At 44.8% G+C, this 20195-nt stretch overlaps 1 protein-coding gene across 2 annotated transcripts in view; it reads right to left on the bottom strand.

Annotated features, from left to right (window-relative positions):
* Positions 1 to 1394, bottom strand: part of LOC140210095 (sterile alpha motif domain-containing protein 12-like) — a 59318-nt gene extending 57924 nt beyond the window's left edge. For both annotated transcript variants that reach the window (XM_072278930.1, XM_072278922.1), the window contains exons 1-2: positions 1231 to 1394; positions 213 to 354 (exon numbers count right to left, since the gene is read on the bottom strand). In XM_072278930.1, coding sequence (XP_072135031.1) covers positions 213 to 281 — 69 coding nt within the window. In that variant the 5' untranslated portion in view covers positions 282 to 354; positions 1231 to 1394. The remainder of the gene's footprint in view (positions 1 to 212; positions 355 to 1230) is intronic.
* Between the last annotated feature and the right edge of the window lie 18801 nt (positions 1395 to 20195).

The raw sequence follows: 20195 nt of genomic DNA, 5'->3' as shown, positions 1-20195 counted from the left end.
TGAGACAGAACCTACGACGTCACAGGGAGAATGAGCAAACTCTGCAAAGACACCATTCAAGATCAGGATCAAATCATGATCCCTAAAGCTAAAGGGAAACAGTGCTGAATAATATTGTTGCAACCAAGGCGACTGGAGCATGCCATGCAGCAGTTTACATTACTCACAATTTTCTGGAACAATATCTCGAATTCCATCTGATGCCTACTCACCTGTAATCGGTGTTCATAAAGTTGCTCACTTTTTCTCTGACACAACTTAGATGTATTGTTCTGGGACATCTTCACAGTCCATTACTCAGTGGTAGATATATACTGTAGCTCTTCAAGGAAGAGCAATAATAAGTTCTGTGACCTATTTACAAAAGTAGACAAGAGTCAATTAATGCCCAGAGCAAATTTGAAGTTGTTAGACCAATCTTGTTTTAAAATCATTATTTTAAATACAGCTAAGATATTTAAAGGCTAGTGTTAGTTATATAATATCATATACAGAATGGCACACTGAAGTTGATTGGACAAGAATTTTGACATTTTGGCATGTTGTTGCCTTTATACTTTCCTAATTCACATGTGGCTCATTCAAGTAATCTGATCAGACTTTCAAGTAGATTACTAGATCCTATGATTCTAAACTTTTTTAAAAATAAAACTGCCAATTTAATTGAGCTTTTTAAATACAAAAAGCAATAAACAGCCAACTCTACAGTTAGGAACAAGCACTGCAGTTGATCCTAATTTGAAAGCATTTTGGATTAATTTTCCAAATGCATCTTCTTCAATACCTCACACATCCATCCAGAGTAACAATCTATATTCGCACGTAAAGTTAATTCAGGAAGAAATCAGCATACTACTATACAAAGTCATTTCCTCCACCCACTTTCAAATTAATGGGAAGTAAAATATAGCAGGTACTTTTAAAGTGTTCCTAAGTAAATTCACGTATTTGTCAACTAGCATCTGTTTCAAAATATGAAAGGCTGGAATTGGGTTGTTATTGAAACACTGGTCGACCATTCACAGCCTTGAAACATAACCCAGATGTGTAAAGGTCTCACCTTCACTGAAGGAAGCACGAGTACTTCCGCAGAACCTCGGAATTAGTTTATTTTTCATATAATTTCGAAACTTAAAGTGGCGCCCCAACTTTCAACTTTTGAGAAGTGCTAACAGAATACAAAATACCCGACGGCCGGCATTTGTGACGGAGACGGGCCATCTCACATACCCCAGAAATCAGACACGATCCTCACAGAAGGCGCTGCAACTTAACTCCCGCCAGACTCAACCAGCACACCCGCTTCTCGACTCGGATTCGCTCCACTCCCGATCGGCGAACCTGTCGCTGTACCTGGGATTCGCTCCGTCACTCGCGACACACCTGGACCTACCTGGCCGTTTTCATTACTAGCTGCGTGCGCAAACTCTCCGTCTCATCAGCTTCTCAGGCGTCACGTTGCTCATTCGGAGCCAATCGTTTCCAACTAAAAGTATGTCTTGCGTGACATTCGGCTCCATTTGTGTGCCGTTCCTGCTCAGATAGATTTGAAAACTGTTTTGTCTTGAGATTTGCTTGAGTAAAAAAAAATTGATCCTTGTTTCATAGTGAGATAACTAGTATAAATTTTGAGTTAAATGACGGAACAAATTATTTGTTTACCCAATGTCTGTCATGTTTCACAGTTTACAGTGCAGAAGAATTGTAACTAAATACCATTAATTCAACGTTAGTAATTTATAATTATACTTTTATACAATATTTAAACTCTTTATGTATGTATAAATCTTATTATTTTCATTTGTTAATGATTCACCCGTATCCTGTAAAGATCGGTTTAAGATAAGAAGCAGGAATTAGTGAGTATCTTTGTGGTGGGACTTAATCTGTTCAAGAACATGGAGCTGCAGAGATTAAACTGGAGGGTAGCGTAGTATCATTGTTCCACCAACCCTTGCTCGATCTATATTGGCTGGACCAGATTTTTCATAGGATGAACTACACACAACTGTCTGGAATATGTTATTTGATTCACTATCTTGACAGACAGGCCACCAAGTTCAAGCAAAACTTTTACTAACACTTTTGTCTTGAGAGACGATGTAACGCCGATATTTTAGAGTTTAAGCAGAGTTAGTAAATTTAATGGTACTGGGTCCCATGCATTTTATTTCTGCTCTTAAATGTCATTTAAGGAAGAAAGGAATACACATACAGTACAACACATGACTGAACCTTTCCTCTTTACAGATGTTGATTTGTATTTCGAGCATCAGTCATATTGCAAAAACGATTGTAGTTGTGTATGACAGCACTTGCACTGTATTAGCTGATCGCAAGACAGTAAAACTCATTCAGCACAATGTCCAAATCTACTCAGCATCTGCAGATAAATGAGAATTCAATTGCATTTTAAAAAGTATACTCAGAAAAGATGTATGCTTCACAAACAGTCAAGTGATGGTTCTGTAGGTGTCACAGGCACACGTTCCAATAGGGGTGTCATTCTTCTCATGCCTTGACTAGTCTTTCCACCATGGTAGCCACTGGAAGCGAGCTTTTCATTCCTGGTGGAGTGTGGGAATTGGGAATGGAGGCAGGAGCATGAATTTCACTTCAGGGGCCGATGTGATTCCTGTTTAGACCGTTGAGGGGACGGGCCAGTTTTAAAGCCCATAGGGAGCAACTGCACCAGATCGCCCACCCCTTACCAGCTCTGCTTGTGGATAGCACTGCTCCAGAGAAGCAATAAATGCTGTTGTTGAGGGACGTTTCCTTGGTTCAGTCCTTCCTTTAGCATCTTTACTGCCAGTAAACCACCTTTACAAAGATAAAATCAACATCCTACTCTCCTTTCACTCTCAGATCTTGGGTGGATACATGGTTTCAGAGCACAGGGCCCTTATTGACTAGTCATGCTCTGGTGCACTAAGTATTAGAAACAGCATCTCCCTTAGGCTATGAATTTTCCTATGCAGTTTCCCAAAGTTCATCCTTAACTTACTTGAGCTCTGGGAACACAACATTTTCCAGAGGCCTTTGAAATCTAGTTTCCAAGAATAATAATGCAACAGGCTTCTCGGAGCGGCCATCTCTTCTCATTTGTGTCCCCCCTCCCTCTGCCTTCCTTCCCCTGGTTGTACTTCTCTGATTTCCCCTTTGGAAAATAAGGGCCATTAGCATATTTTCCCATGGTTGTAAGGATGTGGCATTTTGCTGTCTAACCACAGATAGCAACAAGAAGGCTTCTATCAGCAAGGAACAACTGACGTTAACTATTATCACAAACAAGAGAAAATCTGCACTTGCTGGAAAGGGCCCCAAACAGTCCTTGCAGATGAGGCGACCACTTCTCCAGTGCTGGGGTCATCTACTGTATCCAGTGCTCTCAGTGTGGCCTCCTGTATATCAGTGAGACCCAACATAGATTGGGAGAATGCTTCGCCAGGCACCTGTGCTCTGTCCACCAGAAAAAGTGGGATCCTCCAGAAGCCACACGTTTAAATTCAACTTCCCATTCCCATTACAACATGTCAGACCATGGCCTCCTCTACTGTCATGATGAGATGGCAGTCAGGTTGGAAGAGCAACACCTTAGATTCTGTTCGGGTAGCCTCCAACCTGATGGCATGAACATCGATTTCCTGAACTTCCAGTAATTCCCCCCCCCCTTCACTATTCTCCATTCCCATTTCCCCTGTCACCTGATCACCTTACCTGCCCATCACCTCCCTCTGGTGCTCCTCCCCTTTTCTTTCTTCCATGGCCTTCTGTCCTCTCCTATCAGATTCCCCCTTCTCCAGCCCTGTATCTCCTTCACCAATCAATTTTCCAACTCTTTACTTCACCCCTCCCCACCTCCCAGTTTCACCTGTAACCTTGTGTTTTTCCTCCCCTCCCCCCACCACCTGACTCTGGCTCCTCACCTTTTTTCCTCCAGCCCTGATGAAGTGTCTCAGTCCGAAACATCGACTCTACTCTTTTCCATAGATGCTGCCTGGCCTGCTGAGTTCCTCCAGCATCTTGTGTGTGTTGCTGACATTAACTATGTCTGTGATCTGTAGAACAATAAAAGTCAAACAATAAAGGAGTTGCAGAAGTAGTTTACAATTATTTTGCTCCTATCATCAGTGCAATGCTGTTTTGTAATAATATGGCTTCTATATGGAAACGTTCCTACTACGTAATGCTTTGTAAAACAGCTGATGGGTTAATGGTCAGCCAAGTAGAAATAAGTGGACTTGGTAACTGAACAAAGATAATCTTAGGGTTAAATGTGGCAAGCATGGTGAACAGCCATTTACATTTTCAGAGCGGTGGTGGGCATGAGGGTGGGTACAAAATTTGATGGTGGAACATGTGAAACGTTCCTTCATTTTTTTACAGCTGTGCAGACCAACCATTGCTCTGAGCAGGAAATTTTTACCTGGCCTGAAAACTGCACGACACGTTAAATAAGAGAAAATTCCAACTGCACGGCAACAAAGGCTACGTGCACAGTAGCATTTCTGTTACTGTGTGGCCGTGCACTTGGTGAGCTCCCAAAAAGGGAAAGGGCCCCAAACAACCTTTACAGGTGAGGCAACACTTCTTCTGTGTTGGGGTCATCTACTGTATCCGGTGTTTAGCTCATCTGGGACTAAAGCATCACGGCTGTTCATGATGTTACCTTTCACTTTGTAGGAAGTAATGGCCTGCAAACCCTGCCAGAGTTGACATGTCTCCAATTCTGCTTTGAACCTAAATGAAAATTGTTCTTTTGCTCTTGAGATAGCCCTCTGTAAGTTGTACCTGGCCTTATTGTATCACCAGATTTAAATGCAACAGTTCAGCAGACTATGAATCTCTTGGTTCATCCACGGCTTTTGATTTGGGTATGTACAGTGTGTTCTTGTAGGCACACACTCATCCACGCAGGTTAAATGAAGTCAGTAATAATTGTGGCATATTCACTCACACTCAAAGGTGAACCCAGAATACTGTCCAGCCCACCGACTCAAAGAGTCCTGTAAGTGCTCCCACACCTCCCTTGTCCATACCTTCTTATCCTCAGTACAGATGCTGCGGTCTTCAGTCTCTGCCTATACTCAGGGTGTAGAAGAACAGCCACGTGATCAAACTTTCCAAAGTGTGGATGTGGCATGGCATGGTAAGTGCTCTTGATGGTAATATAACAGTGGTCCAGTGTGTTGGCTCCTCTGGTTCCACAAGTGAAATGTTGGTGATAATTATTTAGAGACTTTTTTATAGTGAATACAGTTAAATTTTTTCCCAGTCCTGATGAAGGGTCTTGACCTGAAATGTCAACTATCCATTTCCCTCAGTAGATTCTGCCAGCCCTGCTGAGTTCCTTCAGTCTTTTTGTGTGTTTCTTCAATATTTCCCACTGAAATATTCAGGAGAGCAATCTTATTTCCAGATCATTCTTAGCCAATACCGGAAGGTAGGGGAATCCCCAATCCAAGGCAATAGAAGGAAATCAAGACATAGATAGATCTTGTCCTTCGCGTGAGACATGAAACTGATACCAGATCTGCCTGTTCAGGTGCGATTAAAGGTTCCCTTTCCCTTTTTGAAAACCAAGCTTCAAGAGCTCATTGACCTGATTCATCGATTATGTTTCATCCTCTATAGCTTCAGCATAATTTGCTAAATATTTTCAACATTCTTTGTTTCTGAGTTCTGCCCGTATCCTGGATATTTTAATCCCCCAATCAATTATTGGCTCCTTATTTTGATGTTCTTTGTGTGTAGTAATGTGCATGAATTGATTGCTGCATAACCACAGGTATTGACTGCAGAACCATGAAGACATCCGAAAGTCTTTAAATGTGCTATCAGATCTTCATTACGTTTCCTGCTAATAAGAATCCTACTTGTTAGGCTGTGTAAGTTTCGCAAATAAAAGGTGATGTTGACATGTACAAATATATAACTTACCAAAACCAGAGTGCCAACTGAGCAGAAAGCTGAACTTTTATTCTGGACATAATCCAGAATGGAATATACTAATGAATATGCAGAAAAGTATAACAATAAGCTGTTCCACAAATTTGTAAATCATTTCTTTGTTGCTTACTAAAATTCAAAATAAGTATTCAAATTTTTAGCGAAGAAAAATTCAATAGTTTTTAATGAGTTCTTGCTTGTAGCAACAACTAAGTATATCCTTGAAAATTGAAGTGGGTGGTTCAGCAGGTAGTGATGCACTGTGCATGAATTTGCGTGCCATAAATACATTATTCTCAAAGTTAGATGTGATAACTCTAACAGTACAAAATTATACACTAAATAATGGAATAGTCCAATAATCTGAATTGAGAGCTCAACAGCATCGCACCAAAATCCAATTTTGCAAAAATTGTCAGGGAAGTTGACTCGAGAAATTCTCAATGAAGAGTGTGTACACAAAACAAATCGTACATTCTAAGGCCATAAGATGTAGGAGCAGAGTTAGGCCATTTGGCCCATCGAGTCTGCTCTGCCATTCAGTTGTGGCTGATCCTTTTTCCCCTCCTCAGCCCCACTCCTCCGCCTTCTCCCCATAACCTTGGATGCTGTGTCCAATCAAGAACCTATCAATCTCAGCCTTGAATACACCCGATCACCTGGTCTCCACAGCTGCCTGTGGTAATAAATTCCACAATGTAGTAGGAATGGAGTTCTTGGTATGTCCCATTATCAGCTGCTTAAAGCATTTCACGATGACCGGTGACAGTGCCACCAGGCAGTCGTCGTTTAGTTCTGAAGATACCGAGTTCTTTGCTACAGGGATGAGAGTGTCCAATTCGAATCATGTGGGGGATAGCATCTGGATGAGTGAAGTTTTGCAGATATCCATGAAGACATGACTAAGCTAGTGTGCACTTCCCTAAGTATGTGGCCTAGGGTGTTGTCTAGCCTGGCTGCCTCGTGGTGGTTGACTGTGCAGAGTCCTTCTCACGTCTGATGCTGTTACAGACAGTGGCTGCTCACCAGGGAGGGAGTAGCTTTCATGGCTGATATTGTGTTTCAAGCCTTAAAGCGTGCATAAAAGTTGTTCTGAGCGTCAGGGAGTGAGGTGTTACTGGTAGAGTCAATGCTGTTTTTCCTTGCGTAGTCAGTAGTGCCCTTGATGCCAAGCCACATACGCCAGAGGTCATTATTGGATAGATGTTCCTGAATTGTTTGTGCATAGGCAGCCTTTGCCCTCTTGATGCCTCAGCTGAGACTTCTGGCTACTCTGAGAGCTGTTCTGCTGCTGGACTTGAAGGAAGCATCCCGGGCTTTTAGTAGGTAGTGTACCTCTGTGGGCCATGCAATGACTGATCATGAGGTGCCAACATCATCTACACAGTTTTTAGTGCAGTCGATTTCAGATGAGACATCTTCCTCAAGGTCTGTGTCATCTCCATTTGTGGTGATGTTCATGAATATCTGCCAGTTAATCCATTCAAAACTGTCCTGGAGCATAGAGATTGCTCCATTGGGCCATACAATGATGGTCCTCTTGACTGGTTTCTCCATTTTCAGCAGTGGTCAGTATGCTGGGATTAACGTTATGGTCTGGAAGAAGATGGTGCCAGCGAGCAACTCGACCAAGGGAGACATCGTTTCGACGGTACACACAACTACTTCTTTCACTTCGTTTTCTGCATCTTTTTCTTTCAATGTGGTTCAGGAGCCTGTGATCTACATTTTGGTGGTGTGTTTTCGGGAGCCTGTGATCTACATTTCTGAAATGTGTTTTCGGGAGCCTGTGATCTACATTTCTGTGGTGTGTTTTCGGGAGCCTGTGATCTACATTTCTGTGGTGTGTTCTCTGGAGCCTGTGATCTACATTTCTGTGGTGTGTTTTCGGGAGCCTGTGATCTACATTTCTGTGGTGTGTTTTCAGGAGCCTGTGATCTACATTTCTGTGGTGTGTTTTCGGGAGCCTGTGATCTATAATTCTGTGGTGTGTTTTCGGGAGCCTGTGATCTACATTTTGGTGGTGTGTTTTCGGGAGCCTGTGATCTACATTTCTGTGGTGTGTTTTCGGGAGCCTGTGATCTACATTTCGGTGGTGTGTTTTCGGGAGCCTGTGATCTACATTTCGGTGGTGTGTTTTCGGGAGCCTGTGATCTACATTTTGGTGGTGTGTTTTCGGGAGCCTGTGATCTACATTTCTGTGGTGTGTTTTCGGGAGCCTGTGATCTATAATTCTGTGGTGTGTTTTCGGGAGCCTGTGATCTACATTCTGTGGTGTGTTTTCTGGAGCCTGTGATCTATAATTCTGTGGTGTGTTTTTGGGAGCCTGTGATCTACATTTTGGTGGTGTGTTTTCGGGAGCCTGTGATCTACATTTCTGTGGTGTGTTTTCGGGAGCCTGTGATCTACAATTCTGTGGTGTGTTTTCGGGAGCCTGTGATCTACATTTCGGTGGTGTATTTTCGGGAGCCTGTGATCTACATTTTGGTGGTGTGTTTTCGGGAGCCTGTGATCTACATTTCTGTGGTGTGTTTTCGGGAGCCTGTGACCTATAATTCTGTGGTGTGTTTTCGGGAGCCTGTGATCTACATTTCGGTGGTGTGTTTTCGGGAGCCTGTGATCTACATTTTGGTGGTGTGTTTTCGGGAGCCTGTGATCTACATTTCTGTGGTGTGTTCTCTGGAGCCTGTGATCTATAATTCTGTGGTGTGTTTTCGGGAGCCTGTGATCTATAATTCTGTGGTGTGTTTTCGGGAGCCTGTGATCTACATTTTGGTGGTGTGTTTTTGGGAGCCTGTGATCGACATTTTGGTGGTGTGTTTTCGGGAGCCTGTGATCTACATTTCTGTGGTGTGTTTTCTGGAGCCTGTGATCTATAATTCTGTGGTGTGTTTTCGGGAGCCTGTGATCTACATTTTGGCGGTGTGTTTTCGGGAGACTGTGATCTACATTTCTGTGGTGAGTTTTCTGGAGCCTGTGATCTATAATTCTGTGGTGTGTTTTCGGGAGCCTGTGATCTACATTTTGGTGGTGTGTTTTCGGGAGCCTGTGATCTACATTCTGGTGGTGTGTTGTCGGGAGACTGTGATCTACATTTCTGTGGTGTGTTTTCTGGAGCCTGTGATCTATAATTCTGGGGTGTGTTTTCGGGACCCTGTGATCTACATTTTGGTGGTGTGTTTTCGGGAGACTGTGATCTACATTTCTGTGGTGTGTTTTTGGGAGCCTGTGATCTACATTTCTGTGGCGTGTTTTCGGGAGCCTGTGATCTACATTTCTGTGCTGTGTTTTCGGGAGCCTGTGATCTATAATTCTGTGGTGTGTTTTCGGGAGCCTGTGATCTACATTTCTGTGGTGTGTTTTCGGGAGCCTGTGATCTATAATTCTGTGGTGTGTTTTCGGGAGCCTGTGATCTACATTCTGTGGTGTGTTTTCTGGAGCCTGTGATCTATAATTCTGTGGTGTGTTTTTGGGAGCCTGTGATCTACATTTTGGTGGTGTGTTTTCGGGAGCCTGTGATCTACATTTCTGTGGTGTGTTTTCGGGAGCCTGTGATCTACAATTCTGTGGTGTGTTTTCAGGAGCCTGTGATCTACATTTCGGTGGTGTATTTTCGGGAGCCTGTGATCTACATTTTGGTGGTGTGTTTTCGGGAGCCTGTGATCTACATTTCTGTGGTGTGTTTTCGGGAGCCTGTGACCTATAATTCTGTGGTGTGTTTTCGGGAGCCTGTGATCTACATTTCGGTGGTGTGTTTTCGGGAGCCTGTGATCTACATTTTGGTGGTGTGTTTTCGGGAGCCTGTGATCTACATTTCTGTGGTGTGTTCTCTGGAGCCTGTGATCTATAATTCTGTGGTGTGTTTTCGGGAGCCTGTGATCTATAATTCTGTGGTGTGTTTTCGGGAGCCTGTGATCTACATTTTGGTGGTGTGTTTTTGGGAGCCTGTGATCGACATTTTGGTGGTGTGTTTTCGGGAGCCTGTGATCTACATTTCTGTGGTGTGTTTTCTGGAGCCTGTGATCTATAATTCTGTGGTGTGTTTTCGGGAGCCTGTGATCTACATTTTGGCGGTGTGTTTTCGGGAGACTGTGATCTACATTTCTGTGGTGAGTTTTCTGGAGCCTGTGATCTATAATTCTGTGGTGTGTTTTCGGGAGCCTGTGATCTACATTTTGGTGGTGTGTTTTCGGGAGCCTGTGATCTACATTCTGGTGGTGTGTTGTCGGGAGCCTGTGATCTACATTTCTGTTGTGTGTTTTCGGGAGCCTGTGATCTACATTTCTGTGGTGTGTTTTCGGGAGCCTGTGATCTACATTTCTGTGGTGTGTTTTCGGGAGCCTGTGATCTACAATTCTGTGGTGTGTTTTCGGGAGCCTGTGATCTACATTTCGGTGGTGTATTTTCGGGAGCCTGTGATCTACATTTCGGTGGTGTGTTTTCGGGAGCCTGTGATCTACATTTTGGTGGTGTGTTTTCGGGAGCCTGTGATCTACATTTCTGTGGTGTGTTTTCGGGAGCCTGTGACCTACATTTCTGTGGTGTGTTTTCTGGAGCCTGTGATCTATAATTCTGTGGTGTGTTTTCGGGAGCCTGTGATCTATAATTCTGTGGTGTGTTTTCGGGAGCCTGTGATCTACATTTTGGTGGTGTGTTTTCGGGAGCCTGTGATCTACATTTTGGTGGTGTGTTTTCGGGAGCCTGTGATCTACATTTCTGTGGTGTGTTTTCTGGAGCCTGTGATCTATAATCCTGTGGTGTGTTTTCGGGAGCCTGTGATCTACATTTCTGTGGTGTGTTTTCGGGAGCCTGTGATCTACATTTCTCTGGTGTGTTTTCGGGAGCCTGTGATCTATAATTCTGTGGTGTGTTTTCGGGAGCCTGTGATCTACATTTTGGTGGTGTGTTTTCGGGAGCCTGTGACCTATAATTCTGTGGTGTGTCTTCGGGAGCCTGTGATCTACATTGCGGTGGTGTGTTTTCGGGAGCCTGTGATCTACATTTTGGTGGTGTGTTTTCGGGAGCCTGTGATCTACATTTCTGTGGTGTGTTTTCTGGAGCCTGTCATCTATAATTCTGTGGTGTGTTTTCGGGAGCCTGTGATCTACATTTTGGTGGTGTGTTTTCGGGAGCCTGTGATCTACATTTTGGTGGTGTGTTTTCGGGAGCCTGTGATCTACATTTCTGTGGTGTGTTTTCTGGAGCCTGTGATCTATAATTCTGTGGTGTGTTCTCTGGAGCCTGTGATCTACATTTCTGTGGTGTGTTTTCGGGAGCCTGTGATCTACATTTTGGCAGTGTGTTTTCGGGAGACTGTGATCTACATTTCTGTGGTGAGTTTTCTGGAGCCTGTGATCTATAATTCTGTAGTGTGTTTTCGGGAGCCTGTGATCTACATTTTGGTGGTGTGTTTTCGGGAGCCTGTGATCTACATTCTGGTGGTGTGTTGTCGGGAGCCTGTGATCTACATTTCTGTTGTGTGTTTTCGGGAGCCTGTGATCTACATTTCTGTGGTGTGTTTTCGGGAGCCTGTGATCTACATTTCTGTGGTGTGTTTTCGGGAGCCTGTGATCTACAATTCTGTGGTGTGTTTTCGGGAGCCTGTGATCTACATTTCGGTGGTGTATTTTCGGGAGCCTGTGATCTACATTTCGGTGGTGTGTTTTCGGGAGCCTGTGATCTACATTTTGGTGGTGTGTTTTCGGGAGCCTGTGATCTACATTTCTGTGGTGTGTTTTCGGGAGCCTGTGACCTACATTTCTGTGGTGTGTTTTCTGGAGCCTGTGATCTATAATTCTGTGGTGTGTTTTCGGGAGCCTGTGATCTATAATTCTGTGGTGTGTTTTCGGGAGCCTGTGATCTACATTTTGGTGGTGTGTTTTCGGGAGCCTGTGATCTACATTTTGGTGGTGTGTTTTCGGGAGCCTGTGATCTACATTTCTGTGGTGTGTTTTCTGGAGCCTGTGATCTATAATCCTGTGGTGTGTTTTCGGGAGCCTGTGATCTACATTTTGGTGGTGTGTTTTCGGGAGCCTGTGATCTACATTTCTGTGGTGTGTTTTCGGGAGCCTGTGATCTACATTTCTGTGGTGTGTTTTCGGGAGCCTGTGATCTATAATTCTGTGGTGTGTTTTCGGGAGCCTGTGATCTACATTTTGGTGGTGTGTTTTCGGGAGCCTATGATCTACATTTCTGTGGTGTGTTTTCGGGAGCCTGTGATCTATATTGCGGTGGTGTGTTTTCGGGAGCCTGTGATCTACATTTTGGTGGTGTGTTTTCGGGAGCCTGTGATCTACATTTCTGTGGTGTGTTTTCTGGAGCCTGTGATCTATAATTCTGTGGTGTGTTTTCGGGAGCCTGTGATCTACATTTTGGTGGTGTGTTTTCGGGAGCCTGTGATCTACATTTTGGTGGTGTGTTTTCGGGAGCCTGTGATCTACATTTCTGTGGTGTGTTTTCTGGAGCCTGTGATCTATAATTCTGTGGTGTGTTTTCGGGAGCCTGTGATCTACATTTTGGTGGTGTGTTTTCGGGAGCCTGTGATCTACATTCTGGTGGTGTGTTGTCGGGAGACTGTGATCTACGTTTCTGTGGTGTGTTTTCTGGAGCCTGTGATCTATAATTCTGGGGTGTGTTTTCGGGAGCCTGTGATCTACATTTTGGTGGTGTGTTTTCGGGAGACTGTGATCTACATTTCTGTGGTGTGTTTTTGGGAGCCTGTGATCTACATTTCTGTGGCGTGTTTTCGGGAGCCTGTGATCTACATTTCTGTGGTGTGTTTTCGGGAGCCTGTGATCTATAATTCTGTGGTGTGTTTTCGGGAGCCTGTGATCTACATTTTGGTGGTGTGTTTTCGGGAGCCTGTGATCTACATTTCTGTGGTGTGTTTTCGAGAGCCTGTGATCTACATTTCTGTGGTGTGTTTTCGGGAGCCTGTGATCTATAATTCTGTGGTGTGTTTTCGGGAGCCTGTGATCTACATTTCGGTGGTGTGTTTTCGGGAGCCTGTGATCTACATTTCTGTGGTGTGTTTTCGGGACCCTGTGATCTATAATTCTGTGGTGTGTTTTCGGGAGCCTGTGATCTACATTTTGGTGGTGTGTTTTTGGGAGCCTGTGATCTACATTTTGGTGGTGTGTTTTCGGGAGCCTGTGATCTACATTTCTGTGGTGTGTTTTCTGGAGCCTGTGATCTATAATTCTGTGGTGTGTTTTCGGGAGCCTTGGATCTACATTTTGGTGGTGTGTTTTCGGGAGACTGTGATCTACATTTCTGTGGTGAGTTTTCTGGAGCCTGTGATCTATAATTCTGTGGTGTGTTTTCGGGAGCCTGTGATCTACATTTTGGTGGTGTGTTTTCGGGAGCCTGATGTCTACATTCTGGTGGTGTGTTGTCGGGAGCCTGTGATCTACATTTCTGTTGTGTGTTTTCGGGAGCCTGTGATCTACATTTCTGTGGTGTGTTTTCGGGAGCCTGTGATCTACATTTCTGTGGTGTGCTTTCGGGAGCCTGTGATCTACATTTCGGTGGTGTATTTTCGGGAGCCTGTGATCTACATTTCGGTGGTGTGTTTTCGGGAGCCTGTGATCTACATTTTGGTGGTGTGTTTTCGGGAGCCTGTGATCTACATTTCTGTGGTGTGTTTTCGGGAGCCTGTGATCTATAATTCTGTGGTGTGTTTTCGGGAGCCTGTGATCTACATTTTGGTGGTGTGTTTTCGGGAGCCTGTGATCTACATTTTGGTGGTGTGATTTCGGGAGCCTGTGATCTGCATTTCTGTGTTGTGTTTTCTGGAGCCTGTGATCTATAATCCTGTGGTGTGTTTTCGGGAGCCTGTGATCTACATTTTGGTGGTGTGTTTTCGGGAGCCTGATGTCTACATTCTGGTGGTGTGTTGTCGGGAGCCTGTGATCTACATTTCTGTTGTGTGTTTTCGGGAGCCTGTGATCTACATTTCTGTGGTGTGTTTTCGGGAGCCTGTGATCTACATTTCTGTGGTGTGCTTTCGGGAGCCTGTGATCTACATTTCGGTGGTGTATTTTCGGGAGCCTGTGATCTACATTTCGGTAGTGTGTTTTCGGGAGCCTGTGATCTACATTTTGGTGGTGTGTTTTCGGGAGCCTGTGATCTACATTTCTGTGGTGTGTTTTCGGGAGCCTGTGATCTATAATTCTGTGGTGTGTTTTCGGGAGCCTGTGATCTACATTTTGGTGGTGTGTTTTCGGGAGCCTGTGATCTACATTTTGGTGGTGTGATTTCGGGAGCCTGTGATCTGCATTTCTGTGTTGTGTTTTCTGGAGCCTGTGATCTATAATTCTGTGGTGTGTTTTCGGGAGCCTGTGATCTACATTTTGGTGGTGTGTTTTCGGGAGCCTGTGATCTACATTTCTGTGGTGTGTTTTCGGGAGCCTGTGACCTATAATTCTGTGGTGTGTTTTCGGGAGCCTGTGATCTACATTGCGGTGGTGTGTTTTCGGGAGCCTGTGATCTACATTTCTGTGGTGTGTTTTCTGGAGCCTGTGATCTATAATTCTGTGGTGTGTTTTCGGGAGCCTGTGATCTACATTTTGGTGGTGTGTTTTCGGGAGCCTGTGATCTACATTTTGGTGGTGTGTTTTCGGGAGCCTGTGATCTACATTTCTGTGGTGTGTTTTCTAGAGCCTGTGATCTATAATTCTGTGGTGTGTTTTCGGGAGCCTGTGATCTACATTTTGGTGGTGTGTTTTCGGGAGCCTGTGATCTACATTCTGGTGGTGTGTTGTCGGGAGACTGTGATCTACATTTCTGTGGTGTGTTTTCGGGAGCCTGTGATCTACATTTTGGTGGTGTGTTTTCGGGAGCCTGTGATCTACATTTCTGTGGTGTGTTTTCGGGAGCCTGTGACCTACATTTCTGTGGTGTGTTTTCTGGAGCCTGTGATCTATAATTCTGTGGTGTGTTTTCGGGAGCCTGTGATCTATAATTCTGTGGTGTGTTTTCGGGAGCCTGTGATCTACATTTTGGTGGTGTGTTTTCGGGAGCCTGTGATCTACATTTTGGTGGTGTGATTTCGGGAGCCTGTGATCTACATTTGTGTGTTGTGTTTTCTGGAGCCTGTGATCTATAATACTGTGGTGTGTTTTCGGGAGCCTGTGATCTACATTTTGGTGGTGTGTTTTCGGGAGCCTGTGATCTACATTTCTGTGGTGTGTTTTCGGGAGCCTGTGATCTACATTTTGGTGGTGTGTTTTCGGGAGCCTGTGATCTACATTTCTGTGGTGTGTTTTCGGGAGCCTGTGACCTATAATTCTGTGGTGTGTTTTCGGGAGCCTGTGATCTACATTGCGGTGGTGTGTTTTCGGGAGCCTGTGATCTACATTTTGGTGGTGTGTTTTCGGGAGCCTGTGATCTACATTTCTGTGGTGTGTTTTCTGGAGCCTGTGATCTATAATTCTGTGGTGTGTTTTCGGGAGCCTGTGATCTACATTTTGGTGGTGTGTTTTCGGGAGCCTGTGATCTACATTTTGGTGGTGTGTTTTCGGGAGCCTGTGATCTACATTTCTGTGGTGTGTTTTCTGGAGCCTGTGATCTATAATTCTGTGGTGTGTTTTCGGGAGCCTGTGATCTACATTTTGGTGGTGTGTTTTCGGGAGCCTGTGATCTACATTCTGGTGGTGTGTTGTCGGGAGACTGTGATCTACATTTCTGTGGTGTGTTTTCTGGAGCCTGTGATCTATAATTCTGGGGTGTGTTTTCGGGAGCCTGTGATCTACATTTTGGTGGTGTGTTTTCGGGAGACTGTGATCTACATTTCTGTGGTGTGTTTTCGGGAGCCTGTGATCTACATTTCTGTGGTGTGTTTCCGGGAGCCTGTGATCTATAATTCTGTGGTGTGTTTTCGGGAGCCTGTGATCTACATTTCGGTGGTGTGTTTTCGGGAGCCTGTGATCTACATTTCTGTGGTGTGTTTTCTGGAGCCTGTGATCTATAATTCTGTGGTGTGTTTTCGGGAGCCTGTGATCTATAATTCTGTGGTGTGTTTTCGGGAGCCTGTGATCTACATTTTGGTGGTTTGTTTTTGGGAGCCTGTGATCTACATTTTGGTGGTGTGTTTTCGGGAGCCTGTGATCTACATTTCTGTGGTGTGTTTTCTGCAGCCTGTGATCTATAATTCTGTGGTGTGTTTTCGGGAGCCTGTGATCTACATTTTGGTGGTGTGTTTTCGGGAGACTGTGATCTACATTTCTGTGGTGAGTTTTCTGGAGCCTGTGATCTATAATTCTGTGGTGTGTTTTCGGGAGCCTGTGATCTACATTTTGGTGGTGTGTTTTCGGGAGCCTGATGTCTACATTCTGGTGGTGTGTTGTCGGGAGCCTGTGATCTACATTTCTGTTGTGTGTTTTCGGGAGCCTGTGATCTACATTTCTGTGGTGTGTTTTCGGGAGCCTGTGATCTACATTTCTGTGGTGTGTTTTCGGGAGCCTGTGATCTAAAATTCTGTGGTGTGTTTTCGGGAGCCTGTGATCTACATTTCGGTGGTGTATTTTCGGGAGCCTGTGATCTACATTTCGGTGGTGTGTTTTCGGGAGCCTGTGATCTACATTTTGGTGGTGTGTTTTCGGGAGCCTGTGATCTACATTTCTGTGGTGTGTTTTCGGGAGCCTGTGACCTACATTTCTGTGGTGTGCTTTCTGGAGCCTGTGATCTATAATTCTGTGGTGTGTTTTCGGGAGCCTGTGATCTACATTTTGGTGGTGTGTTTTCGGGAGCCTGTGATCTACATTTCTGTGGTGTGTTTTCTGGAGCCTGTGATCTATAATTCTGTGGTGTGTTTTCGGGAGCCTGTGATCTACATTTTGGTGGTGTGTTTTCGGGAGCCTGTGATCTACATTTTGGTGGTGTGTTTTCGGGAGCCTGTGATCTACATTTCTGTGGTGTGTTTTCGAGAGCCTGTGATCTACATTTCGGTGGTGTGTTTTCCGGAGCCTGTGATCTATCATTCTGTGGTGTGTTTTCGGGAGCCTGTGATCTACATTTTGGTGGTGTGTTTTCGGGAGCCTGTGATCTACATTTCTGTGGTGTGTTTTGTGGAGCCTGTGATCTATAATTCTGTGGTGTGTTTTCAGGAGCCTGTGATCTATAATTCTGTGGTGTGTTTTCGGGAGCCTGTGATCTATAATTCTGTGGTGTGTTTTCGGGAGCCTGTGATCTACATTTTGGTGGTGTGTTTTTGGGAGCCTGAGATCTACATTTTGGTGGTGTGTTTTCGGGTGCCTGTGATCTACATTTCTGTGGTGTGATTTCGGGAGCCTGTGACCTACATTTTGGTGGTGTGTTTTCGGGAGCCTGTGATCTACATTTCTGTGGTGTGTTTTCTGGAGCCTGTGATCTACATTTCTGTGGTGAGTTTTCGGGAGCCTGTGATCTACATTTTGGTGGTGTGTTTTCGGGAGCCTGTGATCTACATTTTGGTGGTGTGTTTTCGGGAGCCTGTGATCGACATTTCTGTGGTCTGTTTTCGAGAGCCTGTGATCGACATTTCTGTGGTGTGTTTTCGGGAGCCTGTAATCTATAATTCTGTGGTGTGTTTTCGGGAGCCTGTGATCTACATTTCGGTGGTGTGTTTTCGGGAGCCTGTGATCTACATTTCTGTGGTGTGTTTTCTGGAGCCTGTGATCTATAATTCTGTGGTATGTTTTCGGGAGCCTGTGATCTATAATTCTGTGGTGTGTTTTCGGGAGCCTGTGATCTATAATTCTGTGGTGTGTTTTCGGGAGCCTGTGATCTACATTTTGGTGGTGTGTTTTCGGGAGCCTGAGATCTACATTTTGGTGGTGTGTTTTCGGGAGCCTGTGATCTACATTTCTGTGGTGTGTTTTCGGGAGCCTGTGACCTATAATTCTGTAGTGTGTTTTCGGGAACCTGTGATCTACATTTCGGTGGTGTGTTTTCGGGAGCCTGTGATCTACATTTTGGTGGTGTGATTTCGGGAGCCTGTGATCTACATTTTGGTGGTGTGTTTTCGGGAGCCTGTGATCTACATTTCTGTGGTGTGTTTTCTGGAGCCTGTGATCTTTAATTCTGTGGTGAGTTTTCAGGAGCCTGTGATCTACATTTTGGTGCTGTGTTTTCAGGAGCCTGTGATCTACATTTTGGTGGTGTGTTTTTGGGAGCCTGTGATCTACATTTTGGTGGTGTGTTTTCGGGAGCCTGTGATCTACATTTCTGTGGTGTGTTTTCGGGAGCCTGTGACCTACATTTCTGTGGTGTGTTTTCTGGAGCCTGTGATCTATAATTCTGTGGTGTGTTTTCGAGAACCTGTGATCTATAATTCTGTGGTGTGTTTTCGGGAGCCTGTGATCTACATTTTGGTGGTGTGTTTTCAGGAGCCTGTGATCTACATTCTGGTGGTGTGTTGTCGGGAGACTGTGATCTACATTTCTGTGGTGTGTTTTCTGGAGCCTGTGATCTATAATTCTGTGGTGTGTTTTCGGGAGCCTGTGATCTACATTTTGGTGGTGTGTTTTCGGGAGACTGTGATCTACATTTTGATGGTGTGTTTTCGGGAGACTGTGATCTACATTTCTGTGGTGTGTTTTCGGGAGCCTGTGATCTATAATTCTGTGGTGTGTTTTCGGGAGCCTGTGATCTACATTTCGGTGGTGTGTTTTCGGGAGCCTGTGATCTACATTTCTGTGGTGTGTTTTCGGGAGCCTGTGATCTATAATTCTGTGGTGTGTTTTCGGGAGCCTGTGATCTACATTTCGGTGGTGTGTTTTCGGGAGCCTGTGATCTGCATTTTGGTGGTGTGTTTTCGGGAGCCTGTGATCTACATTTTGGTGGTGTGTTTTCGGGAGCCTGTGATCTACATTTCTGTGGTGTGTTTTCTGGAGCCTGTGATCTATAATTCTGTGGTGTGTTTTCGGGAGCCTGTGATCTATAATTCTGTGTTGTGTTTTCAGGAGCCTGTGGTCTATAATTCTGTGGTGTGTTTTCGGGAGCCTGTGATCTACATTTTGGTGGTGTGTTTTCGGGAGACTGTGATCTACAATTCTGTGGTGTGTTTTCGGGAGCCTGTGATCTACATTTTGGTGGTGTGTTTTCGGGAGACTGTGATCTACATTTTGGTGGTGTGTTTTCGGGAGACTGTGATCTACATTTCTGTGGTGTGTTTTCGGGAGCCTGTGATCTATAATTCTGTGGTGTGTTTTCGGGAGCCTGTGATCTATAATTCTGTGGTGTGTTTTCGGGAGCCTGTGATCTACATTTCGGTGGTGTGTTTTCGGGAGCCTGTAATCTGCATTTTGGTGGTGTGTTTTCGGGAGCCTGTGATCTACATTTTGGTGGTGTGTTTTCGGGAGCCTGTGATCTACATTTCTGTGGTGTGTTTTCTGGAGCCTGTGATCTATAATTCTGTGGTGTGTTTTCGGGAGCCTGTGATCTATAATTCTGTGTTGTGTTTTCAGGAGCCTGTGATCTATAATTCTGTGGTGTGTTTTCGGGAGCCTGTGATCTACATTTTGGTGGTGTGTTTTCGGGAGCCTGAGATCTACATTTTGGTGGTGTGTTTTCGGGAGCCTGTGATCTACATTTCTGTGGTGTGTTTTCGGGAGCCTGTGACCTATAATTCTGTGGTGTGTTTTCGGGAACCTGTGATCTACATTTCGGTGGTGTGTTTTCGGGAGCCTGTGATCTACATTCTGGTGGTGTGTTTTCGGGAGCCTGTGATCTACATTTCTGTGGTGTGTTTTCTGGAGCCTGTGATCTACATTTCTGTGGTGAGTTTTCGGGAGCCTGTGATCTACATTTTGGTGGTGTGTTTTCGGGAGCCTGTGATCTACGTTTTGGTGGTGTGTTTTCGGGAGCCTGTGATCTACGTTTCTGTGGTGTGTTTTCGAGAGCCTGTGATCTACATTTCTGTGGTGTGTTTTCGGGAGCCTGTGATCTATAATTCTGTGGTGTGTTTTCGGGAGCCTGTGATCTACATTTCGGTGGTGTGTTTTCGGGAGCCTGTGATCTACATTTCTGTGGTGTGTTTTCGGGAGCCTGTGATCTATAATTCTGTGGTGTGTTTTCGGGAGCCTGTGATCTACATTTCGGTGGTGTGTTTTCGGGAGCCTGTGATCTACATTTCTGTGGTGTGTTTTCGGGAGCCTGTGATCTACATTTCGGTGGTGTGTTTACGGGAGCCTGTAATCTACATTTTGGTGGTGTTTTTTCGGGAGCCTGTGATCTACATTTCTGAAATGTGTTTTCGGGAGCCTGTG

Source organism: Mobula birostris, chromosome 2, assembly GCF_030028105.1.
Source record: "Mobula birostris isolate sMobBir1 chromosome 2, sMobBir1.hap1, whole genome shotgun sequence".
NCBI lineage: Eukaryota > Metazoa > Chordata > Chondrichthyes > Myliobatiformes > Myliobatidae > Mobula > Mobula birostris.
The sequence above is the reverse complement of the archived record's forward strand: the minus strand, read 5'-3'. Positions and strand labels throughout refer to the sequence as shown.